Genomic DNA, 26,194 nt, shown 5'->3' with positions numbered 1-26,194 from the left:
TCAGCGACAAATCAGTCATTTCATCCTCAACTCATTATTCGTCAACCGCGAAAACCCATAGTGGCCGTGGATCATTCGTTAGGTGGTGTGTAAATAGTAGAACGTTGCAGATGTTGCAGATCGAAGGCGGGCGAAGAGTTGCGGCATCATCCACCTCACTTCCGCGGAGCTGCTCCGCCTTTCCTCCCCTCACCTCTCACCCATTTCCTCCAAGTCACCCAAGGCACTTGGACTGGGCGCTCAGAGACTGGAAAGATGGAAACTATTTCCAGGATATCCTCGATGCTGGAAACAGGTATGTCGGGTTGGGTTGCAATCCGCTCTGTTTGTCCCGAACTGACCGTGAAACGTCACTGTGCGCATAGCTCGAGAGCTCACATTAGAGGCTGCCCAGTCCGCTGCTATCAATCGGACCTCAAGCACCGACTATACCTCGCGAACATACAGCCCTGCGCACATCAAGAAGCTCCTTGATAGTCGCCATGAGCGGGAAGTCCTGGATGGAATGCGGAAGGTCATCTCGGTACGAGGACGGTGAACACAAACTATTGAAAACGCAATGGCTAACTTAATTTGCTGTTATAGTTGATGTACCGGTCCGAGCCCTCCCTTACTTTCTTTTCAGCAGTAGTCAAGAATGTGGCCAGCGCCAACCTCGAAGTCAAGAAATTGGTTTACATCTACTTGGTCCATCATGCGGAGGCGGAGCCGGATTTGGCACTGCTGTCCATCAACGCAATCCAGAAATCGCTGACCGATTCAAGCCCTCAGGTTCGAACAATGGCGCTTCGAACTATGTCGGGAATCCGGGTTCCGGTGATCAGCCAGATTGTGTCGCTGGCTATCAAGAGAGGATGTGGAGACATGAGTCCACACGTGCGCAAAGCAGCTGCTTTGGCTATTCCAAAATGTTATCGCCTGGACCCGAACACGCTGCCACAACTTATGGGATATCTTGAAATACTCTTGGGCGATTCTCAATACTTCGTCGTCGGCCCCGCAGTCGCGGCATTCTTGGATTTGTGTCCGGATGAGATTAACTTAGTCCACAAGCACTATCGCAGCTTAGTCAAGAAGCTGGTTGATATGGATGAATGGGGCCAGCTAGCAACATTGCGCCTGTTGACATTTTATGCGCGAAGGTGTTTCCCTCAACGAACTCAGAAGGTCAAGCGCACAGCCCCAGAGGCATTCTATGACGATGAGAAGCAGCAACAGGACAACCAGAATGATGTCGAAGAGTACGAAGTTCCGGTAATGGATCCTGATCTTGAGCTTCTACTCCGAGCCTGCAAGGTGCTACTGCAGAGCCGAAACTCCGCCGTCATTGTCAGTGTTGTCCGTTGCTTCCTTTACCTTGCTCCATCAGAATATATTGCGACAGCAGTTGGTCCCCCTTGTGGCTCTTTTACGAACCCCGGAGGATATGCAACTCATCGCCCTGTACAACATTGTCGCCGTTGCTCTAAGGGTTCCCAAGCCTTTCGCGAAATACACGGCCCATTTCCTTGTCCACGCCAACGATCCACCGCATATATGGCGTCTCAAACTGGAGGTGCTAACCATCCTGTTCCCGTATTGTGGAAAACACTGGAAGGGAGTCATAATCAGCGAACTAGAGCACTTCTCGAAAGGCACAGATCCTGAGCTGGTACGAGAGAGTGTACGAGCCATTGGGCGTTGCGCACAAGCGGACACAAGTACCGCAGGCATGTGCCTACGAATCCTTCTCGGCCAAATATCTAGTCCAGACGGCAACCTAGTGTCAGAGTCACTAACTGTCATCCGTCACTTGATCCAACAAGATCCAGCCTCACATAAAAAGACTGTTCTCCAGCTTGTCAAGCACCTCGGCTCAACAACCCACCCAGACGCACGAGCCACCATTATCTGGCTGGTTGGCGAGTTCGCTGGAATTGATCCAGAGAGCAATATCGCGCCTGATGTCCTCCGCGTATTGATGAAAGGATTCGCAGATGAGATGGAAATTGTCAAACAGCAGATTGTTCTCCTTGGTGCCAAGGTGTATTTACACCATCTCTTGCAGAATCCACCAAAGGAACAGCCGGAACAAATTGCATCGCAGCCATTCCCTGAAGTTCCGGCCAAATCCCAGCAAGAGTTCCACAACGAATGGACTGACAATGGGAACGATGAATCACAAGATGCCGAGCGAAGTGAAGAGGGAGAGAAGAGCCGCCAAGAAAATGATGGTGCTGAAATGAAGGAAACAGAAGAAGCAACCGAAGACCGTATTACCCTATTATGGAGGTATCTCCTCCTTCTCGCACGCTACGACACCTCCTATGACCTACGTGACCGGGCACGTCTCTACAAGAGCCTCTTGGAAACACCCTCTTCCACCCAACTTGCAAACCTTCTCCTCCTGGCACCAAAGCCAGTACCCCATGCTCCCAGCCCATCCGAGACGCGCAAGGATCTGCTCATTGGCTCTGCCACTCTCGTTGTCGGCTCCGACGCTGGTTACCACGGACTTCGAGGCTACACGAATCTCCCAGACTGGGTTAAGCCAGGCCAGGAACCCGACCCCAGCCTCCGCACCGAAGATGTGAAACCAGACACTTCTAGCAACACCACCTCCATGACTGCAGGTGACCGTCTTGATAAAGCACTTCGTGAACACAAAACCACTTCTCTTCCAAGTCGGGGCCGAAACGGTCCAGCTATGCATTTAGACCCGGCTGGGAAGAAGACTCTTGATCAGTGGCTGGAAGAGGAGGAGGAGGAGGAAACCGAGACAGAGTCTGAAACGGATTCCGAGGAAGGCGAAACTGATTCGGAGGAAGAGGAGACGGACTCGGAAGAAGAGTCTGGCTCTGAGGAGGAAGATGATGAGTCTGAAGAAGAGACTGATTCTGAAACAGAAGCTGTTCATAAAGAAGCACAGCAGTTGCTTCGTTAAATTGTTCAAATGATGGCCACATGTATAGATGCTGGCTTGTTTGGACAACCTTTTGGGTATATTGAAAATAAGGAAAATATTGAATTTGAATGATTTCTTTTTCAGAGTAATTTTAGTTCATGGCATAGTCACTTAGAGGGTTGTTGAACATACGGAACTTAGACTGTGGTTCTTCTCTTTCTTCTTGCTATCTGCCTACGCAGACATGCTCACTGCCTATGCGTCTAGGCAAATGATCTTCCGTCCACAACGTGGGGAGAATCATCACAATGCAAATCAGCGGCTAGTGAGCTTTATTACCGAAGGAGCAAATCGCTTCATGATGCCCCTCGCCTTTGTTGCTTTTCACTGGCTATACCAGCCGACTCCAATGCGGGTGAGCCGTTGACAAAGAATCCAACGGATTTAGCGCAAATCGGCTGAGATCAAAACAGCCAAGGCGGAACGTGGGTTCTATATAAAGGTCCGGTCTCCCCGGACTCCCCGGACTTCCAGTTAAAAGCTGAGATAGGTTCTTTCATTACGTGCTCCTGCAGTGCTACCATACCTACCTGAAAGATATGGTTGCCTAGTCGGATATGGATTGTTTTCATACAACTCTCCCCAAAGAAAATTGGCAAGGAGTATACTTCAAACATGGACATCTCCCGAATTATCAAACCCTGGAAGCTCAATCCTCAAAGAACTTTGGTCTTTGTGAACGCCACCATTGTTGATCCAATTGAGGGAAAGCTGATTCAGAATGCTACAGTCCGCATTTCAGAAGGCAAGATTACTCAAATCGTCACAGCAAGCTCAACTACCGCCACAGATAACCTTCCCGAAGAAAATGTAATTGACCTGAGCGGAAAATTCCTGTGCCCAGGCCTGATAGATTGCCATGTCCACGTCGCAGTAGCTCCCGGCGAAGCCAATCTACAAGCCTACAAAGACATAAGCGAGCGAGTCAGTCTCCTGCGCCAGCCATATGTGCTCAAATCCATGCTAGATCGAGGCTTCACTTCAATCCGAGACTGTGGTGGTGCAAGCCTTGCAATCAAAGAAGCCGTCGACGACGGTGTGATCCCAGGCCCTCGTCTCTTCATCGCTGGACACGCACTCTCCCAAACCGGTGGACACGGCGACTTGCGCGGGGCCCACGATACCCAGCTCTGCTGTGGTGGCTCTATCTCCGGAATCAGCAGGATTGTCGATAGCCCAACGGAGTGCTACAAGTATGCACGTGAGGAGCTGCGCCAGGGAGCGGACTTTATCAAGATCATGGGTGGCGGCGGTATTGCCAGCCCCACGGACCGTATTGAACATGTGCAGTTCTCAGATGAAGAGATTAAGGCTATTGTCACCGTTGCACGGAACGCGGGAACATATGTTACGAGTCATAGCTACACGCCACAGGCGATCCAACTGGCTATCAAGCTTGGGGTGCGCGGTATCGAGCATGGAAACCTTATTGATCTTGAGACGGCGGAGATGATGGCGGAGATGGATGTTTTCTTGACTCCGACGCTCATTACCCATGTCATGTCTAAGCAGATGAATTTCCTGTCTGCTGATGGCGCCGCTAAGAATGAGGAGGTTCTTGACAAGGGATTGAAGTCTATGAAGATGGCTGTCGATGCGGGTGTGGCTGTCTGCTTTGGAACTGATCTTCTTGGTCCGATGCATTTTGCTCAAAGCAAGGAGTTCTCGGTGCGCAGCTCGGTTTTGACGCCATTACAGATTCTACGCAGTGCTACTGTCAATGCTGCTCGCCTTGTTATGCAGGAAGATAGGTTGGGTCAGGTTCACGAGGGATTTGTGGCTGATCTTTTGATCTTGAAGGAAAATCCGCTGAATGATATCACCATTCTGGATCGAGTGGAGGAGCATATTCTGGCTGTGATCAAGGATGGGAGGGTTGCCACTTCGCGGTGGGACAAAGTTAAAGTAGATATTTAAACCTTTTAGGTGTAATGCAATTCTCTAGTATAAAAATCATACTGAATACCTACGTATGTTTTTTTGAGCGATGATGATTAGCCCTGATACTTGGCACAGACATGAGAAAAGTTACATCGCCGTAGCCCGGGGTTAGTGCCAAGATATATGCTTTTGTGAAAATCGAGCTAATCCCGTTTGGGATCGGTGCGGGGCGCTTCCCGAGCTCCGCCCAACCCTAAAAGCGCATGTGCCTCCCTAGGTCCACGGGGTATCTTCGATTACTTGAGAATGCATATATCCTTCTATTGTATACAGAAAGTACCCAAGATATAAACACTTTGTTGTGGTGAACGTGTAGTCTGTGTTCGCATAGTAAAAATAGGCTTCAGCAGAGAAATAATTCCCCTTATTAGATAGATGGCAAAAGTCAAAAGATTATCGACGGAAGCAGGTGCCCTATGCTACTGCACTGAATTCTATGGATACTCTGACTTGGGCGTCATAATTATATTGCACTGTTGTACAAGTGTTCCGAATTGGTAGCAGCCAACTTGGAGGAGTCTGGGGAGGATTTTGGTCTAAAGTGGTTATTGCGCGTTGATATGTTCATCATCCTAGTCCCACGCTGAATTAGATGGTGTTAAACTACTAGCTGTGGCTAATATACTTACCAGGTGTTGAGATCAATCGCTAGTACGGAGTAGACCGCAAATTCTTGGCTCATGTCGCTCTGGTTGTTGGGCAATTTTGGCCTTGTAATTCAGGCGTCAAGGAACAAAAGCGGTGTGGGTATAGCCGCGCTCATGTGCCTGAGCTCATCCCGCAATTTGGCTCTGATGTCGCCTCGATCTTTAATTCCAGAGCCTCCCCTCTGCACCTGAAACGAGGATTGGCTGCACTCAGGATGCTTGCTGCTAGATCGACGCACCTATTTCTTTTATTGTCGTCTTTTTAACCTTTCATCTCGACCCCGTCCTTCGTCCTTCATCCTCTCGAATATTACCTTCCTTTAGCTCTCTGCACTCGTCTATCTTGACGCAGGAACCCAGTACAGGGAGCTCTCTATCATTTATTGAGAAGGACCATCTCCAGGAGGAGTCGTTGTCGCTCATTTGTCTGGAAGCCACTGTATCTCCATCTCACCACAATGCCTGGTCTACCGAGTATGTGCATGATTTTTTTATTCTAAGATATGGTTATTTTTGTGGTTATGTCCATGCTTATGCTAACCTGTCACTTTATAGCGAATATCGATCTCGATGAGTGCATCGCCCGGCTCTACCGGAAAGAGCTGCTCGCAGACTCGGTAATCGAGGCGATCTGCCTCAAAGCGAAGGAACTTTTGATGAAGGAAAGCAATGTGGTACATATTGCTGCTCCAGTCACTGTGGTCGGCGACATTCATGGCCAATTTTTTGATATGATCGAGATCTTCAAGATCGGCGGCTTCTGTCCGGATACCAATTACCTATTCCTCGGTTAGTCACACCCGGAGAACGCTCTGTTAGAGGATGCCTCGGCTTTGGATATATTGTTGCTCGCTTTTGTTGTGAAGTGTTGCTGATAAGAGAATGAACAGGCGATTATGTCGACCGCGGCCTTTTTAGCGTGGAGACCATCTCACTTCTGGTGTGTCTTAAATTGCGATACCCTCAACGAGTTCACCTCATCCGCGGCAACCACGAGTCGCGAGGCGTCACCCAGTCATACGGATTCTACACCGAGTGTGCTCGCAAATACGGCAATGCCAATGTCTGGCATTACTTCACCGATATGTTCGATTTTTTGACACTGAGTGTCGTGATTAATGACGAGATATTCTGTGTACATGGCGGCCTGTCACCTTCCATCCATTCTATCGACCAAATCAAGATTATCGACCGTTTCCGCGAAATCCCACACGAAGGCCCCATGGCCGATTTGGTCTGGTCCGACCCTGACACAGAACGCGACGAATTCTCACTCTCACCCCGCGGTGCTGGATACACTTTTGGAGCACAGGTTGTGCGGAAGTTCCTAGAAGTGAACAGTATGTCCCACATCTTGCGCGCACATCAACTCTGCCAAGAAGGGTACCAGGTTCTTTACGACGACCGCCTGAGCACGGTCTGGAGTGCACCCAACTACTGCTACCGCTGTGGAAACTTGGCTAGTGTGCTCGAAGTGAGCGACTCTGGTGAGCGCTTCTTCAATATTTTTGACGCTGCACCTGAAAATGATGCCCACCGCCTTGAACAGCTGGGTCAGCAGCAGCAGCAGATCAAGGATGGCTCTAGCCCAATGGTCGACTACTTCTTGTGAATCTCTGCATCTTCTCATGATACCCATTGGTTACTGTTAATGTTTTGTTTGATGTTAATGTTCATGTATTTCAATTTCCTTTTTTTTTACCACCCGCACTAGACAGGAGTTCGGATAAAGCTGTGCATTCACCAACAGCTAGATGTGCTACTTGGCATCTGAAATGAAAATACCATACACCAATAATTGAGACTCGGTATGACGCATAAACAATAAAACTGGGATCCAAAGCATCAGCCCAGTGGGACGCATCTCTAACGATTTTGTCAAAGAAAGAAACTCATCACGCTTTGAAAACAAATGGCCGCTTAATAACTTAACGAGATAGCGCTCTCAACTCAAGTTTACCAGTCCTTAGCAATGTCAAAGGACCACTCGAACAGCAGATGAGTTTGCTGGTCATCATCAATGAACTTCGAGACGGCGTTGTAGTGGCCACGGGCAATCATGCCAGACGGGGCCTCCTCCTCGTTGACTAGAAGGGATTAGAGTCAGTAAAGGCTATATTTAAAAAATCAAGAAATACAATCCAGGGTTAAATACTCACACTCCTTAGAGTAGTCAACCTTGGAGGTAGTGTTGGGTGCGTAGCTGCCCAACATCTCCTCATCCTTGCTGACACGAATTCCCTTACGCTTGACGACCTGCAAGTACTTGAGGCCACTCAGAACTTCATGGTGGACCTGGAAGGTAACCTTGATGTGGAACTTGGAGCCCTCCTTGATCTTGAAAGGCTTATCCTTCAGGCTGTCAACAGAGCCGGGGGAGGACAGGTCGATAACAACATCCTCACGCCCATCGACTTGCAGAGCCAGGGACTTGATAATGCACTTGCGAGGGTCATTAGGATCGGCGATGGGTTCACCGGAGTTGAGACCCAAAGAGGCCTTCCAGCGGTTCATAGCTTCATCGTCCTTGTCTATTGCGGGGGAAAGAATAGATGGTTAGCTGGGAAATCACTGAGGGGTAGACATTGCCAATGGATTATAATTCAATCAACATACCGAGCTGGTTGTACTCATCAAGGGTCTTCTTCTCTCCGACCTTGAAACCCTCGGTGGCGGTGGAAGCGAGCTCATCATCGTGGTGGTCGGCCATTGTTTACAGATTTATAAGGCGGGGGGGGACACAAAGCCAAGGATTGCAGTTCGGGGAAGTGATGTCGTGAAAAGGGGGGGAATTGGACAGTGAAGAAAAAGAAGAAACAAAGTCAAAACTCGAAACGATAAAGAAAAATAAAAAGGGCTAAAGCTCGAAGCGTCTCCTGAGACCTTGGTGGGGGTGGAAAGGCGGTGGGAGAGGGGCGAGGCTATTCGGATTCCCACTTCTGTATGCACGTTTACGCAGTGTTGATCCTGCACGGTTATATTAACCAGAGTGTTTACATGGCATAGAATTGTATGGGTCAAGTGTTGTTTTTTTACTGACAGTGTATAGATTATAGATGGAGAGAATTGGAAATGATCCAGCACTATATAGACTCCAACTATGCCCCAATTCGGGGTGTGGGGGCCGATGATCATGCAACTAGTTGTAGACGTAATTGCCCACGTTGATAAGACATATACAGCCCTTGTCGATTATAGGTTGATTCTAATGTTGCAGAATGGGAAAACATGAGAAGAGAATGTATTGTGTATTGATAGATGCATATGTACATATATATTTCTAATATATATCTATATTTACTCCGTGTAGAAAAGGAAGGAGGATTTCTATAATTATTATTAGCAATTTCATACAGTATGTAAGCCTTGTATATATGTAACCATACTCATATGTACTCAAAACAAATACCTATCCAGAAACATAAACAAAGACACACTCGACTTCTGTAAAACAAAAGATGAAGATCAAGTCCAAAGAAGGAAAGTGTTGGCCCGGAATGTCAAGGTCACGGGGCCAACAATTACAATACATTGGGGTATACCAGATACGAAGTATCAATCCAATTAACCAACCAGAGCCCTCAAGTACCACACATGACCATCCATTTACCGGACCTTACCGGAACAAGTCAAGCTTCAGAACGACGCAATTATTCGCGACTCGCATCTTCTCATCTCTCCTGATTGTCTTCTTTATCTCGTCCTTTTTTTTTTTTTTTTTTTTTGGGCTCTTATCAATCGCAATTTTGGCTGCGCATTTCTCTTTTGCCAAGATACAAGATCTGTCGGTGGTAATATTTGATTCGTGATTTCTGTCGCTTGACGCGCCTGCTACGTGGCCAACGTTGGCGCATCTTTCCCTCCAAGTCACCCGCAAGTCACCCGCAAGATCTTCATTTCCCTTTCGACATCCCCCCACCATGTCGCGAACACTCCCAAAACAGTTTAATCCGCTCATCACGATCGAGGTTGCTCCCACCTGTAAGTTCGAACACTGGCGCGTGGTGGCGCGACCGCGCGCATCGGCTATCTACCCGCCTTGTGCTCCCTTAATGCCTCCAAGGCCATCGCTAACGATTTCGCGTTACCCTGGATTATAGATGATGAGCTCCTTGCCCGCCGTCGTCTTGGACAAACCAACCTCTCCGTCAAGCCTGCTCAGATTGGCACCTCGAACGCAACCAAGCCCGAGAACCTAGGCGTGTTCGAGTATGCTCACCTCCGTGCTCCGCTGCCCAAGGACCTCGAGGGCTCTGAGATCTTCCCTCCCCACCCCCAACAACACCCAGATAGTTACTTCTTGATGGTGAGACCTCCCGTTTTATCGAATTTTGAAACCCAACGGGCACTGACTTCGGGCCTCATCGTTACAGCGCCGTAGTAAGGATGGCTTTGTTAGCGCTACTGGAATGTTCAAAATTGCATTCCCATGGGCGAAGGCCGATGAAGAGCGGACAGAGCGTGAGTATCTGAAAGCTCGCGAGTACACCAGCGAAGAGGAAGTCGCTGGCAATGTGTGGATCTCTCCCACATTTGGTATGTTCTGCCCAGGATGTTCTCTCTATCAAGCAAATTCTGACTTTATACCTAGCCCTTGAGCTTTCCAAGGAATACCAAATGTACGATTGGGTGCGCGCACTGTTGGACCCAACGGACATTGTGCAGAGTCCTTCCAGCGCAAAGAAGCACATCACTCCCCCGCCGAAATTCGAAATTCCCTCCGATGAGCCTCCCGTGTCGCAGCGCAACCGCAGAGGTCGGTCCGCTTCTCCGAGCAAGAAGTTGTTGTCTCCTCGGAAGCCCCGCAGCACTCGCATCACCAAGGATGTCACTAGCACCCCGTCCACGAAGGCTGCAAACGCTACTCTTCAGTCGGCATTAGATACAGCTTCAGCCCTTTCGGCCGCGATTCCCGAATTGCGCGCCGTGGATGGTGAAACAGAAGTCACATCAAGCAGATCTCCTGGTAAGAAGACCAGAGGGGGCATGGCACAAAGACTTGCCATCGCGGAATCCGAAGAGGATGCGAAGGAAGAGGCTAAGGAGGAGACGAAGGAGGAAAAGAAAGAAAAGAAGAAGGCCGACAAGAAAGAGAAGAAGAAAGAGGAGATCAAGGAACAGGAGGAGACCGTCGAGGTATTGGTGGCTGACGATGTCACTGATGCTGTCAAGTCCACTCACACTACCGTTTCCCTGGATATGCCTATCAGTCTGCCGGAAGTGCCCTCTGCTGCGGAGACTGAAGAGATGATTGCTCAGGCCAAGGAGATGGTGGAAGAGGCCATCAAGGCGCAAGCCGAAGGCGCTACTCCCGAATCGACATCTGCCAAGGTGACCACCAAGCGCAAGGCCGAGGACGATGACGACGAAGAGACATCGGCCGAATCCTCCCAACGAGCTAAGAAAGCCAAGGTGCTCGAGAACAGGCTCAAGCAGGAGCGTGTCCGCAACCGCTCTATCTTCGGTGTCTCCGTGGCCTTTGCTCTGGCGTAAGTCATTCCGTGTTACGAATATTTCGGGTCAACACTAACATCATATCTAGGGCTTCTATCCCATACTTTTTCTAAACAGGATGAGGTTTTGCTTGACAAAATCCAGTCTGTTTGAAATTGTGGTCTCTTTTTTTTCGGCGTGTCTGTCGCTTGCGACGGCTCAGCTACCCAAATATTCACTTCTGATGCCCAATTCCCCTTGTCGTTATCATAAATATATTCCTCGCCGGCGATCCTGAGTGCCCTGTGCCTGTTATTGACCCCATTTTCTAATATTTTGCCCTCCCCTTCCCCTCCCTCTCCCTGTGTTTTGCACCAGACTTGGTTATTTGGATTGCCTCTTAGCTCATTTCATGCCCCTTACCCTTGTTCTCCTGATACCAACTTCCTCCCTCTCCCACCTACTGCCCTGTGGCAGTTCTCCAAGTAGTCAAGGACGATTCGCTCAATGATAGTGATATGCTTTGATGTTACCAGTTTGTGTTTCCTGTAGGGTTATAACTTGTACATTGATTTATTAATAACAAATACTTTGAATGTGCATAGACACGAACTATGTCTAACAATGTTTGTCTACATTGTACGAGATATTCACACCAACCGGCCAGTGACGGTCAAATAACGGTCAACTAACGGCCAAGTGACGACTAAGTAACGTTACGGGCGACTAACTTTGGAAGTACACGCGGGACATAACTCTCTCATGGGATACTGCCTCATATACTCTATTACTCTATATATCATTTGGGTTTCACTTCTTTTCGCATCTTCAAGGTTGTACTCATAAAGTGCAATATCAACCAATGAGAGAGTTATGTTCCGTGCGGGATGTTTAGTTGCCCGTAAACGTTAATGCAAACAAGTAAAACAATTATGAAGCTCCGCACCCGATAGCAATTCCAATACTTCTTTCACCCCATTCAACGTTTGCACATATCTTGAGGCTTCTGAAACTGACCGGTAACATGTCGCTCCCGGGTCTCGAGCTAACGCAGCCATCGGAGGAAAGATCGCAGGCACCGGCACCACCATCACAGATCAACCTGACCCCAGGTTCGGAGTGGCGGTTCGAGGTCGCCTTTGGACATATTATCAAAGTAAAGGTATGCTATATTCTCTGATATGATTAGGATCCTTCTGATTCCAGCTGTGCAGCTTCTCAATGGAACCGCGGAACTCTTTGGAACCGAACTTGCCGAATCCCAAACCTACACTTTCACCGGTACAAAAGCAGCAATCTTCACATGGCATGGCTGCGCACTTGAAGTCATTGCGGTCGAGACGGCATCAACTACCTCTGATGGAGTCACCCCGACCGTCGGTAATGGCGCAGGAGGCTGTCAAAGCGAATACACGGCCGAGGAAACACCAATGGTAGAATATGCCAACGTTCACTTTGCGCTGGAGACAATGCGAGAAGAAGCTCAGTCAATCGGCAAGGATGGCCCGCGCGTGCTCCTTCTCGGTTCTGAAAACACCGGAAAGACCAGTTTGGCTAAGATCTTGACCGCGTATGCGACGAAGATCGGCCGTCAGCCGTTGGTCGTGAACCTCGACCCTACGGAGGGTATGCTCGGTGTCCCTGGTACACTGACTGCGACAGCCTTCCGCACCATCTTGGACGTCGAAGATGGCTGGGGAAGCAGCCCCATGTCCGGGCCCAGCCCCGTGCCTGTTAAGCTGCCGCTTGTGTACAGTTACCCGATGCAAAGCCCGCTCGATGGCGAAGGCGTGGTGTACCGACCAGTCGTCTCGCGTCTAGCTCTGTCTGTCACGGGTCGGATGGCCGAAGACGAGGATGCGCGCGAAACGGGAATCATCGTCGATACGCCCGGCATCCTTGGTACGGACAAGCCTGGCACAATGGAGTTGATCAACCACATTGTTACAGAGTTCTCAATTACAACAATCCTGGTACTAGGCTCGGAGCGCTTGTACAGCACCGTTGCCAGACAATATGACAATAAGCCCACTTCCAGTGCAACAGCCGCTGTCTTCGACGAGCACATCTCCGTCGTCAAGCTTTCCAAATCGGGTGGCTGTGTTGACCGTGACGACGCCTTCCGCAAGGCAACACGGGAATCCCAAATCCGTTCCTACTTCTTCGGCAACCCCATCCCCTCCTCATCCCCCTCTTCTGCCATCACTCTCTCTCCCCACGCACAGCAACTTGACTTCGCCTCCCTCCCCGTGTACAACTACACCGTCTCTTCAGCAGACGATGAGGATGAAGACGAATACGATCCCTCCCAGTTGGGAACAGGCGATTCCTTCCTCCCCGGCGGTGGCGGCATGGACGACTACACCCCACAAGAAACAAAACAAGACCCGGACCGCGCCGCCCCCCTCCCTGGTGTCGTGGGCTCATTCTCAGAGTCCACCGAGAACGCAAATTCCAACGCCAACGCCAACAACGGCAGCAGCGTCCCCTTGAAGAAGGTTCTCCCACCCGCTCCCTCCGCTCTGGCAAATACCCTCCTTGCAATCACTCATGCACCTGCCACGGCATCCCCCGCCGAAGTCCGTGACGCGAGTATCATGGGCTTCTTGTATGTTGCCGATGTCGACGCGGATAAGGGAAAGATCCGTGTGCTTGCGCCTGTTGGCGGGAGAATGCCTCCCCGAGCTATTATTTGGGCGAAGCGTTGGCCTGGCGAGTTGGTTGGGCTGGTGGGTTAGAGATCTTTGCATTGCATTTTTTCTTGCTTGCATTAGATAGTTGCATCTATTCTTCGGATATGGAGTTGGGGATTCAAATTTCATTTAGCATGGGGTTGTGGCTTGTTATTACATACAATCAATCATTCGACGGGTGTGTATTCAATGTGTACATGTATGTAGGCTATCATCTTGTACAATAACATGGATCTCCGTTTATGGCGACATACTACTAAATGGAACTATCCATCGGCTTCTATTTTATGATTGAAGTGGTTCTGTTGACCTTTTTGAATTGAAAATCTAATCTGTAGGAGTAAGCTAGAAAAAGCAGACAAAAACAAATGAAGCGTAGATTGTAGATTGCTTTGTTCTCTCCTGGTGTGGCTTTCTCCCATGCCCAGTTGACCCATCCAAGCCGGTTTTTGTTTTAAAAGTTCTTGTTTCTCCTTTTCGTAGCATTTTCTCCATGAGCAGACAAGACAACCTTAACACCAGTCCCGGAGGCAAGACCTAACGAAAATGCCTTTGTTCTCTGCCATCCATAAACAGATATCCCCAGTCATCCTCGAAAATGGTACTCAGCATACCTCCAAATACTGCCCTACTCAAACCAGATGAGTGGCATCCATATTCCGGAGGGCTTCTCCCAGTGGAGGCCAAGATTGTCCACCGGGCCATTGTGGGTATGATGGACGCGGGATTCTTGTCGACGGGGCGGGAGGCATCAGCCCGGGAGTTTTCTCGACCGGGAGCCTCTTGGTAATGGTGGTGCGGGTATGGGGGAGTGGCTTCCATAGCTCGGTAAGGTCTTTGTTCAAGGGGAGCTCACGTAGCGCGTCCTTTTCCAAGCTGGTTAGTCCAATCTCGTACCAATTGGTTGCCTGATTTTCAGAGAGTAGCTCATGTGAGTGTGTGCAACGTCTTCGGACTTCAGATTTGAGATTTTTTCCATGTAGTCTATCCACGAGTAGGCATTTGAGTAATGGTTCGGATTGGCAACTGATCTGACACCATATGATCACCTCTGAAAGCGAGACCAATGTCCCATATCCTGTGTAACTATTGCCAACCTCTTGGGCAGACGGGATAGGCACCTGAGCTGTTCCTGATCGGCCTTTCGGACTATGGTGTGAGCTATGACCCTCGATTATACGCTATTGAGCTGGGATTTGGGTTATTGTGCCTGATGGAGGATAGAAAGATATACCAGAAATTGGTGGTGTCATGCAGGTCACTTTCACTAAGCTCCCAAGGGTCGATGTTTTGAGGGGCCTAGCCTTTGAAAAATAAGAACCTCACCCCAGCTAGTTATATGGTTTCAAGCATGTTGTAGTGGGCGAGTTGTGTGACTTTTGGTCCATATTCGCTATCGCCACCAACCGTCGTGCTCATGGAGCGAAAAAAAATAGCCATTAGGAAAAAAAACCCCCTGCTTGGGAAGTCATCAGACTGCCAGCTAAGAAAGTGGTGTGCTCGCTGGCGAGTTGAGCTGCGAGCCATTCGCCTTTCTTGTCGAACGACACGCGTAAACAGCTTGTCTGTGCCGGGAGGGAAGCCAGCGGAGAAGAAACCGTCCGTTCAGGTTCGGAGTGGTAGTTGATGTGGTCACACATGGAGGGGATCGGATCCTGCTTTATAGACAGGACCGAAGGGGTATCTGTCGGTCGATCGGCAAATACACGTCTACATCATTATGGTTGTTGGGGGATCCTCCCTTCTTCAGCAATGCAATGGAGGATCCAGATGACAGATGGGTCCTAATGGAAATCGCGCAAGATAGCCCTAACTCTGAGTCGACTTATTTGTGAGGTATGATTCGCGGAGACAGGACCACACAGGGTCAAAGGCAGCTGGATCATGGTCGCGAGAATATCTCTTCAGCGGGATCTAGATCATCCTTTTGTGAGTTTTCCTCGAGATTTATATCAGGATTAGGCCGTTGAAGGGAGGGTGAGAGAAAGTCAAAGAGACAATCAAGGAATCGCGGTGGATGAATTTAGGAATACTGCAATTAGAACAAAGTGGAACTCACAAGTAAAGAAAACAGTACAAGTCCATGACAGACTAATATCTTTCCATTTGGAAAGAGCCTTGAAGTGTCTGTTTACAAAAGGAAGGTGCTGATAAGGTAGTAACACTAGACCCCAGGGTGACGACTAACTATCAAGCAATGGTCCCCGAGCTATTATAGAACTCGATAATCCTTGATAATCCCACTTTCAGGCTCTCCACTTCCACCGAGAAGATGACACGAAACCAGCCTGCAACTTCGTTATGATAGGCATACCCTGACGACATCACCACCCCAATCTGTTGTAGCCGGCGGGACAGATCCAACTCTGCAGCCCATTCGCCTTGACTACCAACAATGGTATTATCCAAACACTTGGACAGGTCGATCCAGAGGAAGAACCCCGCAATACTAGATAAATACTAAAGTTTAGTTTCCGACTTCTCCAGGGCTGTTTTGAAGATCTGTAAGGTACAGGGAAAACCGACCTGCCTTGCGCAAAAGGGATCCCTGCCTCCTCCAAGGTACGTGCAGCTAAATCCCGATGTGAACGAAGTAATCCATGGCTTTTCTGGAGAAAAGTCTTCACAAAGTCATTGTCCTCGAGAATAGCAGTGGCAATACTGCAGGATATATTCGAAGGCCAATGGAACCGACTATATTTAGGGTATTTAGCACCCCCTAACCAATAAACGGAGCCAAGCGTTCCCTTACCTCATTGACAAAGCAGCTTGTAAAAGCCCCTGGTTCCGACTGATCAAACACCCTAGCCGTAATCCCGCTGCAGCAAAATCCTTCGACATCCCATACAGCACATGGATTAGGGCTGGATCCACTCCGAGCGGGACGGGATCGATTGACAGAACGGAGATAAACCCAACGGAATCATCGTTACTATACACCGATAGCGCATACACTTCATCGCTGATGAGATGAATTTGGTACTTCTGACAGAATAGTAGTAGTGCCTCCAGTGTCTCGCGAGAGTAGCATCGACCGAGCGGGTTGTGCGGGTTACAGATCAAGAGGGCCCTTATTGTTACCCCAGTTTCGTCTCGTGCTTTCAAAAAGGTCTCCTCATATCGAGTCACGGCATCTGGGCTAAATGGATCGTCCCCGTGGAAGGGGGTATAGATCAGTTGGCACTCAGAGGGAACGCGGAGATCTCCTGTGAAGGACCCGTAGATGGGCTGGCCTAGTAAAATGCCATCGCCGGGATTGGTTAGATTGAGAGCACTGATGGCGTTGAGGCTCGTCACGCCATTTGCGAAGACGATGTTGTTAGGTGAGATTGGTGTAGCGGGGTGAAAGTAGCTCGTAATTAGATTGGTCATGGCGGTTCGTAGTCGGCTTGAGCCGAATGGGCCTTCATGGTAGGTGAGAGTTGTGCGGTCAAGGCTTGATGATACCTGTTGTTTGTCTTAGCTGACTTGGTCCCTTTTCTCTGTGTAGTGGGTGAGGGTGGCTAATCTAGGGTTTTACCTGCGTGCGGATATATTCAAGCATTATGTCTTGCATCAGGAACTAACGCATAGTTAGTACATGCATGCCCATAATCTAAGTTATTGGCGAGGATAATTTTGTGGAAAGCTTACATTCTCAGCATTGCTGAAAGACACAACACCCTGTTTGGTATCTTTGTCGAAGACTGTCTTAGGAGGGCCAAGGTAGCCATCGGCCAGCCCTGCCTTAGCATATATTTCACCGCGAGTTGAAAGCATGTCTAATTAGTGAGATGATGAGTGCCAAACCTGGAAAGAAGCTCTTCAATAAATCGCCAGATTGAAATCCTAACGGTGACGGGTCAATAGAAGAAGGAAATGCTAGGATAATATAACTACGAACTCGTGTTTCGGACCTCAACACCGGATTCCGGCCTGGAGCCGGTATGAGGGGTAATAACAGGGGTATGTTCTACCTAAGTAGAGTCCTATATATATGCTATGCTATGATGCTATGCTAGTACAGTGCAAAACAAAACTCCCTCCAACCATTGTATAACCCCAATGCTCCCAAGTATACATGCATTTACAGACAGAAATCAAAGCGCCTGAAACCATACAATCATAAATATCACTCCCACCTCCTCCACTCATCAACAGCCTTCCTCATCTCCTCATCACAATTATACCCCTTCGACTGAGAAACCAACAATTCCTCCCTCCGATCAAGGAACCGCCTCTCAGCCTCAACCCTCCTCTGCGCAACAGACTTCAACATCCCAAAATCATCCCTAACAACCGCCTCCCGGAACTTCGCCCGCATACGCGGCGAGTAAAGCTGACAACTTGCCTCACGAGTCCGACCAGGCCCATCACCAGGCAAGATCCGCATCTTCGTCGTAATCATGCACGCAATAGGATGATTCGACCTCGCCAGCGGCCAAACAACCTCATCATAGCAGTCTTCGCAGACACACATCTCCGGTAGCGACGGTATAAAGTGCCACGTACTAAGCGTAGGCCGATCACGACGACAATCACGCAGCACGACCTTGCGCCGTGCATAATTGAGGAACTCGCGCATATCCGGGCGGCGGGTGCGCGAGGAGTCCGATTCAGCACGCGAAGCAGACGCATCGAGGAGATCGATGAATTTCACGAACCGCGGACTCGATGTGACAAAGTCGCATACCCGTTCGGTGGGATCTGGGTTTGGCTGGAAGGTCTCGCGGTGGCTGGGCATTAGGATGCGGATGTTGCGCGCGCAGCTGCTGCAGACGTGGAAGCCTGGGAGGTCGTTTCCGGTTTCCGGGTCGTAGATGCGGTGCCAGTATTGTTCGGCGACGATGCGGCCGGGACAGGACCGCGTACCGGGTGGTGGACGTGTCATTTGATACAGGAGCTCTAGGCTGTCGTGTTGCTTTTTTATCATCTGGGCCCAGGCGAGACGGGTCCATGCGTTGGCGAAGGCGCATCGAGTCTTTTGCCCGGCTGGCTTTGGGAGGCTTGGGATGAAGTAGTCGCGGTACCGGGAATGTGCGATTTGGCTCATGCAGGATGGGCAGATGTCTAGGTGGGTGAGGCCTTTCAGCGTATACCAATCTTGGTAGCCTGCTACGGCGATTGTTCGCGGGCATGGAGAGAGGCCCAGACCTACTGAGCTGGGGCGCTGTGGAGATGTTGCCGGAGGTCGAGTGGGCGCGGGATGAGCCAACGACCTGTCGGGGCTGAGTTGGGTTGCGACTTGGGTTGATGTAGGCTTGATCATCTCCGGTGGTGGTCGTGATGAATGGCGAGAGCCAGACATCGACCGGGTAGGCGGCATTGTCACCGATGTTGCGCGGGCACGTGAGGCCTGGGGCACTTCCTGTTGTGTTCGTTGGATCGGAACACGTTGAGGCCCACGTGAAGGTGAGTGCGAGGCTTGAGCAGGAGCAGGAGGCGGAGGGGGCAAAGAGATGTCGACAGGATTCAGTTTGACAGGCTTCGCAGTTGGCAATTGCCGTACCTCCGGGTCTGACATAGATCCTAACTCTCGCTGTTCTTGTCGCTGGCGAAGCTTCTCCTCAATGCGTTCTGCAAGGGTGGGCCCATTTGGCAGAGCTGACACAGGAGCCGTGGGTACAGGTGCCTGTGGCTGGTGCAAGGGTGGCCTGTTATATGTGGTGGCCGAATCGGACATATACCCCGAGCTAGGCTCCCGTCGAAAGCGTTCAGCCATTGGTCGTGTGGTCGAAGGTGCATGCCTAGCACTGTTGGAACGACTAATGGAAGACTCGGGCGGTGGTAGGTAGGTCTTGTCATGCATGGGAGCTCGAGCACCACTGCGATCCAGTGCAATCGGTCCACGGGACCCAGGCATATTCTGCAATGGCGGCCCGTGTCTACTGGAATGGCCATCCCGGCTATGAGTTGGCGGCTGGGGTTCCCGCTCGATATTAACCTCGCGGATAGGCTGTTGCTGGGCTAGAGGTCGAGATGGCGGGCTGCGTGGCTGGGTTGTAGCTGAGGGCGGCGCACGTTTTGGCCGATCATCTGTCTCAAACCTGACGGTGTTCCGTAAGACTGGCTCTTGAGGAGGCGGTGTCATTGGCCCTGCACTTTCATCCGAAGACACACTCCCGAGCCCAGGCACACTAGGAACACTAGCGGGGGAGGTAGACGGCGGAGGAGGCGAATTGGCAGAGATTATGATGGGATACTGATCAACAGCCCCTCTTGTATGAACACCATCGACCCCCGGTTTATCTCCAAGCTTGGAGAGACCGTTTAGCTCCTTCAAGAGGGACTGTGGCTCTTCCTCAACGCAGGGCGCAGGAGGCCATCGCGATCGTGCTCGCCGAGAGCTCCGAGAGGGAGCCATTTCTAAAAGAAAAAAAAAAAATTGATTTGGCCAGACAGATAGTATGGAATATGATTGCTTTAGGACGTTAACCTGGTGCGTTGACGTCTCGTGGAATAGCTCGAGAAATATGGTTCATAGTATAAATAGTTGGACTTGAAAAGTGAAAAATTGCAGGGGGGCAGAAAACTATGGTACGTATGAAAGAGAGAGAAAAATTTTCATAAAAGTAGACAAAGATGCTCGCTTTAAAGTACGTGCGCAAGCCGGATGTACAAGGGTATATAAGCGTCGGTGGATGGCATCGGGCATCACCCTGTGAGAATAGACCTCTGATAGGCCATTTCAGTGATTGGGCAAGAGCAAAAATACAAACAAGAATAGCTTCAGGCCGAAGAGGAATCACGAGGCAAGGATGGCAGGTGGAAACTGTGAAACGAATGGTCGAGTCATAGTCATCACAAAGGGGTGTGGCTATGGCAGCCTGTTGACTATTGGGCACGAAGTGGAACCTCCGGGTACTGCCGTTGCGTTTCAGGTCGATTTATTTAGAATCAAATCGGTCCACTGGATCATATTGGGCAACAAATGAAAATCTCGAGCTTCCTCAGGGGCTGATGTTTAGGAAACTTGTCCTAAACTTGGACTGACCGATCAGAGGATAATGACCTGCGTAATGTCTCAAGTGTATGGCGCGGGGAGGATATATATTCTCTTCCAAGGTTTCATGATGCAGTCAGCGGCAGATGATACAAAGTCGGCGCTATATCGTCCTGCAGAGCCAGGACCAACTGACATGCCGGTTCGTGGGGGATTGGCCCCTCATGGGGCTCCGGGTGGCTTGCATGTTGATTTTGTAACCGAGTACTCCGTATTGAAGCGCTAATACAGCGGCAGATCTGACCAGGGGCTTCACCTGAGCGCCATAGATTTTCTGTCAGAGAAGGGGGGTATTGAATCTGTTGGATATCATTTGTTCCACTTGAAAAGACTTGAAAAGACTGTGTTGCAGTGCTGTGTTGCATAATATAACATGTATACCCTTGTTCCGACGGGTGAGCACCCGACGGAAATGGCGTCATATTCCTGCGAAGACCTCATATTCGAATAATTGATATGTTCAATATTGTATTTGGGGAACCTGTATGAAGCAAATTGTCAAATCTGAATACGGCATACTCCGTATAGATAATAAGATTGAAGTTCATTGATTTCTAAAGAGAAGCGAAGGGAAAAGAAGAGAGCGCAATAATTCCGCCGGAGATTGCGGGGATCCGATGACAAATGTGAAGCCGATGGCCTTCATATCTCCAATACTAACCCCCCACCTACTTATTTATTATGTTTCGCTCTCTTCTACGCAGTAGTTCCCGACTCACAGGACTTCGAAATCACATTGCCCCTCCACTCGTGAACCAATTCACTCCAATCCGCAGCATGTCCGTCCCAGCAACTATGAAGGCCGTAGTGGTCGAGCAGATCGGCGGCCCTGAAGTGCTCCAATTCAAGACCTCATACCCAGTTCCTACCCCACAAGCAGGACAGCTGCTAGTGCGCAACAACATCTCCGGTGTCAACTACATCGACACTTACTTCCGGACAGGCCTATACCCCGCGCCCAAGCCCGAGATCTTGGGCCGCGAGGGCGCTGGTGTTGTCGCTGCTGTTGGTCCTGGAACTTCAGGCTTCCAGGTCGGTGATCGGGTTGCATGGTTGGCTACTGGTGGGTATGCCGAGTACACTGCAGTGCCTGCGGCCCAGACTGCGAAGATCCCCGAGGGGATCAGTGATGAGGATATCATGGCCTCATTCCTGAGCGGTTTGACGGTGCTTGCTTTCGCAAAGGAGACTTATCCCGTGCAGCAGGGTGATTGGGTTCTTCTCCATGCTGCAGCCGGTGGTGCTGGCTTCCTCATGACCCAGATTTTGAAGACAATGGGTGCCAAGGTTATTGGTACCGCCGGCGGCGCAGAGAAGTGTGCGCTTGTGAAGAGCCTTGGTGCCGATGTGGTGATTGATTACCGCAGCGAGGAGGGTAAGGACTGGGTTAAAAAAGTTAAGGAAGCTACTGGTGGTCGTGGCGTCGATGTTGTCTACGATTCAGTCGGCAAGGATACCTGGGAAGGAAGCTTGGAGGCTGTCAAGCGCAAGGGTACTATCGTCTGGTTTGGCAATGCCAGCGGGCCTGTGCCCCCGCTTCCTCTCGCGTATGTCCTTTTCCTCTCTGTATTGGACTTGGCTAGTGATACTCATGATATTTCAATAGGAAACTTACCCCCAAGTGTGTCAAGGTTGCTCGCCCGTCACTCTTCGGATACATTCAGACCCGCGAAGAGTTCGAATCATACACCAATGAGCTGTTCGGCCTACTGAAGTCAGGCCAGCTTAAGACCAAGATTCACAAAATCTACCCACTGGAGGACATTGCTCAGGTGCACAAGGTATGTAGTCTCCGTCGTTCTTTGCGTGGAACTTTAGTCATTCTGTATTCTAACCCGCTCGACAGGATTTGGAAGGACGGAAGACCATGGGAAAGCCACTGCTGAGACCTTGAAGCAGGACCTGGCCTTTTAGACAACACAAGCAAATTGTGATCTATCGATAATATAAGACTACGAGGATGTGTATATTCCTTAGATATCAATACGAATTTCATTTCTGGTTCTGCATTTGGCTAAGAACATATTTGAAAAAGCATTCTGGTAAATTTGCGACAGACTGATCACGTAGAAATATGATAGCTGCGCCTCGCGACCTTTCAATCACTAATTGTTTCCTTCCAGTGCACCCTTGGGTTCCTGGGTCTCCGCAATTTCCTCCTTTGAAGTAGTCTGGGTTCCTCGGCTGATTGTTGGTCCTTTACCGAGCTGTCCCTCAGGCTCCTTGCCCTTCGCAACTTTCTGCTCCGAACTCTGGGCTCCTCGGCTGGTTGCTGGTCCTGTACCGGGATGTCCTTCAGGCTCCTTGCCCTTAGCAACCTTCTGCTCCGAAGTCCGGCCTCCTCGCTGAGCCTGTTCCTTTTCAAGCTGCTCCTTTTTCTCCTGAAGGAACTTGGCGATGACCTCCGGTGCGATAACAGGCTTGATCTTTTCCGGGTTCTGGAGATGATTGATAGTGCGGTCAAGGGTCTGCTTGGGGGTCTCAAAAGGGGAAATGTTGTGGGACTCATTGCTAAGGCGCACGTGGGACTGCTCTCCTGTAGTCGACTTTTTCTTACCTTTGCGCGGATTCGGATCCACCAAGCCCATCAAGTCTTTGACTTCCTCCAGGTCCCAGCCGAAGGCCTCAAGGGTGTGGATCATTTGCCAGACGGCAACCATGGCATCATCACCCGGCTGAAGATTGAAAGTCAACTCGTGTGTCAGCATGTGCATAGCCCACTCGGCCGGGGTCGGCTCAGGAGGGCTCATAATGGATTCCTTTGCACGGCGACGTGCGACTTCCTCCTCGTCGGGGATGAAGTTAAGAGGCGCCGGCTCGACGTAGTCCAGCATCCAGTCGTTGTACAGGAACTTGTAGAAGGTTGGCAGGACCGACAGGATTTCATCGAAGTAGTACTGTCCGAAGTTGGTCTCAAAGACTTTCGTGATGATCTTCAAGCCGGGCAGCATATGGACAAACAGCTCAGCTTCGACGAGGAATTCAAACTCGTAGGTCGGGGCAAAACCAGCATCCCAGTCGATCTTCTCCCAGGGGGCGAGATCAAAGGGGCCTCTGGCAGGATCACGGAATTCCTTAGCTCGAATCTTGCCAACTGGGGTGAGATCGGGGCACAGCTCATTGTAGTAAGCGACGGTTTCCTCGGTAGGTTGCTCCACAGAGATGATCTCAAAACCATCGATGTCCGGAACCTTCTTGGCCTCGGTCATGTCCATGTCGGCGAGAACCTTGAATTTGCGAGCAGTCCGGTTATTTCCGGCAATTGCGATGGCATATTTGACGACCTTGCGAGCCATATCATTGGTGAAAACCACTTGATCAACGTATCGAACATTGGTCCATGCGTCCGGGTCATCAACATCCTCGAAATAGTAGCCACCAAACAGCACGGAGCAGCCGCGGTTGAAGTCTCCCGGGCCTTGATGGTGAACAAGTTGCTGGTTCATCCACAACTCCTTGGCAGACCGATCACAAGTCTTTCGAGCTTCCTCGAGATCCTCTTTCTGCTCGGGACAAACATCATGGTAGAGCAGATAAGTAAAGAAATTCTTCATAGTGTCAGTGCATATTTTGATCTCCTCCTCAGTATCAGGGTTGTAGTATCCCATGTAGAACCCAGTCCTATCGACCCAGTTAGCATCTGTGACCTTGAATAAGTGTTCAGATACTCGAAGACTCACAAGTAGCCAGTGGCAACATCGTTAAAGGAGATCGGGTATGGCTTTCCCTGCTTGGGAAAGATGGCTGTTGTGCAGCGAGCTTGCATTGCCTCCTCTTTGGTCATTTCCTTCAACTCCGAAGGGGTCACTCCCTGGGAATGATTGGGGCCTACGCTAACACCGCCGTACTGCAGGTACTTGAGGAAAACCTTGCGTCTGTAGGGATCAAGACGTCGCTTGTACAAGAAGCGCTTGATGCCCTCGTCAATTCGACTAGATAAGTCATGTTAGTCGATGTTGTTTAGTGTGTTGTATCATAATCTTTGAGGGTCTTACTCAAGAATTGGCAAAGCACTGTGATAAAAGTTAGATACTGTCTCGGTCAGGGAGGTATAAATGGACGTACGGATCATAGATAGTCTTGTTCTCCTCAAACTCCTGTGGAGTCATTGGTGCATCGGCATAGAAGGGTTCGAATCCCGTGGGTGCGTTCTATGAAGACTATTAGACAAAGTCCGAACGGGTAAACATCAGTAGCATAGTCATACCTCTCCTCTCTGACTCTTGGGGCGCCTCTTGTTCTTCTTTTTTTCTTTTTGCCAAGGTCAAGTTCAACGTTTGCGAGAAACCTTTCCTCGCCAGGATCATGCTTGGATCCAATCTTGGGCTCGTTCTGCGAGATCGCACCGTCCTTCGCATGCGAAGCCCCTGCAGTGCTTTCCGACTCTTTTGCAACGGCGGCAAATCCAATGGCTTTCGGCAAAGCGCCTTTAAGGCCATCCTCAGCTAGACCCTGCTTGTTAGACTCCTGGTCCGAACTGACCAAAGGGCCCTCGACCTTTAGAATACTGTCAGCATGATTTTCTATTTGAGATATCAAACGAATTGGGATCTGGTTAAAGAGAGTCGGAATACTCACATTATGCTCAGTCTGGGATGCAACCTCCGACTTCTTGAGCTCAGGCTGCGCAAGAGTGACCGGATCAATGAAATGAACACGGGCATGCTTAATGCGACACGATTTAGCGGCTGATTCCGAAGAAGAAGAAGAAACAACTGTGCCTCCTTTAGTAGCTTCGCCATGCTCCTGGTCCAGGATAGTGGGGCCAAGGTTAGCAGTTGCACCAGCACCGTCACCAGTCATGGTCTCAGTGGGCTTGATGGGCTCCCCAGAAACAGTAGTATCCAGTGACTGGGTATCCGCAGACATATTGCCTTCACGGGCGGGGTCAGGTTTATCATCCATGATGAATGATGGAACTAACGAAGTTGAAAAGCTAATGTTTCTGCGTCGCGAGAAGGGAGGATAAACGTTGGAAAGGAGAAGGGAAGATCAAAGCAGAGAAACGAGACTCAAGAGCAGGCACCCGGGCAATCAACATAACTTCTTCGTAATGCTTAGTCGTCCGCGCAGGTGATGCTTAGTCGTTCGTGATGCGATGGATGAATGTGGACTCATCTATAGATGAGATCAAACAATCACTCGGAGCCCATAATTTATATCTCTTTTCACTTCTGGAAGATGTTTTATATGATAGGTTTTACTTTATTGTATTGTGTACATTATCTCAAGTTAGAAAGAAAGAAAAAAGCCGGAAATTGCAGCGCTAAATTATTGAGCTGTGTAGATACTATGTGGTATAGATCGTATAGATCGTGTGTTAGGGCCGTGTGTTAGAGCCGAGAATGACATCCCCTATCCCGCATTTCGGCAGTGGTCATCATGTCTGTCAATGCTACACGGATCTCAGTTCTTATTTAGATGGCAAATATTTGAATAATTCACCTCATTTGCATTCTGTTTGCCAAGTTCAAAGCTACCGGGTCTCCACAACTCAGAGCTACTGGGTCTCCACACCTCAGAGCTACTCTCCCGTTGTTTGGGTCCGGAATAC

The 26,194-nt window shown here is 49.8% G+C and overlaps 10 protein-coding genes across 10 annotated transcripts; 6 read left to right on the top strand and 4 right to left on the bottom strand.

The window, feature by feature from the left end:
* Positions 1-282: 282 nt before the first annotated feature.
* N7487_007887 (AP-3 complex subunit beta) lies at positions 283-2,923 on the top strand (the record flags this gene model as incomplete). Its single annotated transcript, XM_056875617.1, has 4 exons — positions 283-295; positions 366-523; positions 586-1,329; positions 1,385-2,923. The coding sequence occupies 4 exons, from the start codon at positions 283-285 to the stop codon at positions 2,921-2,923; spliced, it is 2,454 nt and encodes an 817-aa protein (XP_056727805.1).
* Positions 2,924-3,559: 636 nt separating this feature from the next.
* On the top strand, positions 3,560-4,861 carry N7487_007886 (metal-dependent hydrolase family protein; the record flags this gene model as incomplete). The annotated part of the gene is made up of 1 exon (XM_056875616.1): positions 3,560-4,861. One exon carries the CDS (start codon positions 3,560-3,562, stop codon positions 4,859-4,861), a length of 1,302 nt encoding a protein of 433 aa, XP_056727804.1.
* Positions 4,862-5,990: 1,129 nt separating this feature from the next.
* Positions 5,991-7,144, top strand: N7487_007885 (serine/threonine-protein phosphatase; the record flags this gene model as incomplete). The annotated part of the gene is made up of 3 exons (XM_056875615.1): positions 5,991-6,006; positions 6,088-6,321; positions 6,423-7,144. The coding sequence occupies 3 exons, from the start codon at positions 5,991-5,993 to the stop codon at positions 7,142-7,144; spliced, it is 972 nt and encodes a 323-aa protein (XP_056727803.1).
* A 344-nt stretch (positions 7,145-7,488) lies between these two features.
* Positions 7,489-8,242, bottom strand: N7487_007884 (rho GDP-dissociation inhibitor; the record flags this gene model as incomplete). The annotated part of the gene is made up of 3 exons (XM_056875614.1): positions 7,489-7,619; positions 7,692-8,063; positions 8,149-8,242. 3 exons carry the CDS (start codon positions 8,240-8,242, stop codon positions 7,489-7,491), a joined length of 597 nt encoding a protein of 198 aa, XP_056727802.1.
* Positions 8,243-9,452: 1,210 nt separating this feature from the next.
* N7487_007883 (KilA-N domain-containing protein) lies at positions 9,453-11,099 on the top strand (the record flags this gene model as incomplete). The annotated part of the gene is made up of 5 exons (XM_056875613.1): positions 9,453-9,513; positions 9,633-9,838; positions 9,906-10,068; positions 10,124-11,021; positions 11,075-11,099. 5 exons carry the CDS (start codon positions 9,453-9,455, stop codon positions 11,097-11,099), a joined length of 1,353 nt encoding a protein of 450 aa, XP_056727801.1.
* Positions 11,100-11,970: 871 nt separating this feature from the next.
* Positions 11,971-13,703, top strand: N7487_007882 (cleavage polyadenylation factor subunit CLP1; the record flags this gene model as incomplete). The annotated part of the gene is made up of 2 exons (XM_056875612.1): positions 11,971-12,127; positions 12,180-13,703. The coding sequence occupies exons 1-2, from the start codon at positions 11,990-11,992 to the stop codon at positions 13,701-13,703; spliced, it is 1,662 nt and encodes a 553-aa protein (XP_056727800.1). The 5' UTR covers positions 11,971-11,989.
* A 2,145-nt stretch (positions 13,704-15,848) lies between these two features.
* Positions 15,849-17,417, bottom strand: N7487_007881 (pyridoxal phosphate-dependent aminotransferase; the record flags this gene model as incomplete). Its single annotated transcript, XM_056875611.1, has 5 exons — positions 15,849-16,107; positions 16,185-16,352; positions 16,411-17,105; positions 17,179-17,220; positions 17,292-17,417. The coding sequence occupies 5 exons, from the start codon at positions 17,415-17,417 to the stop codon at positions 15,849-15,851; spliced, it is 1,290 nt and encodes a 429-aa protein (XP_056727799.1).
* A 352-nt stretch (positions 17,418-17,769) lies between these two features.
* Positions 17,770-20,001, bottom strand: N7487_007880 (uncharacterized protein; the record flags this gene model as incomplete). Its single annotated transcript, XM_056875610.1, has 1 exon — positions 17,770-20,001. One exon carries the CDS (start codon positions 19,999-20,001, stop codon positions 17,770-17,772), a length of 2,232 nt encoding a protein of 743 aa, XP_056727798.1.
* Positions 20,002-21,321: 1,320 nt separating this feature from the next.
* Positions 21,322-22,534, top strand: N7487_007879 (quinone oxidoreductase family protein; the record flags this gene model as incomplete). The annotated part of the gene is made up of 3 exons (XM_056875609.1): positions 21,322-22,187; positions 22,247-22,421; positions 22,487-22,534. 3 exons carry the CDS (start codon positions 21,322-21,324, stop codon positions 22,532-22,534), a joined length of 1,089 nt encoding a protein of 362 aa, XP_056727797.1.
* A 211-nt stretch (positions 22,535-22,745) lies between these two features.
* N7487_007878 (uncharacterized protein) lies at positions 22,746-25,545 on the bottom strand (the record flags this gene model as incomplete). Its single annotated transcript, XM_056875608.1, has 6 exons — positions 22,746-24,261; positions 24,321-24,572; positions 24,636-24,653; positions 24,706-24,791; positions 24,862-25,137; positions 25,219-25,545. The coding sequence occupies 6 exons, from the start codon at positions 25,543-25,545 to the stop codon at positions 22,746-22,748; spliced, it is 2,475 nt and encodes an 824-aa protein (XP_056727796.1).
* Between the last annotated feature and the right edge of the window lie 649 nt (positions 25,546-26,194).

Source organism: Penicillium crustosum, assembly GCF_028827405.1.
Source record: "Penicillium crustosum strain IBT 35664 chromosome Unknown utg000003l_segment0_segment0, whole genome shotgun sequence".
Lineage (NCBI taxonomy): Eukaryota > Fungi > Ascomycota > Eurotiomycetes > Eurotiales > Aspergillaceae > Penicillium > Penicillium crustosum.
The sequence above is the reverse complement of the archived record's forward strand: the minus strand, read 5'-3'. Positions and strand labels throughout refer to the sequence as shown.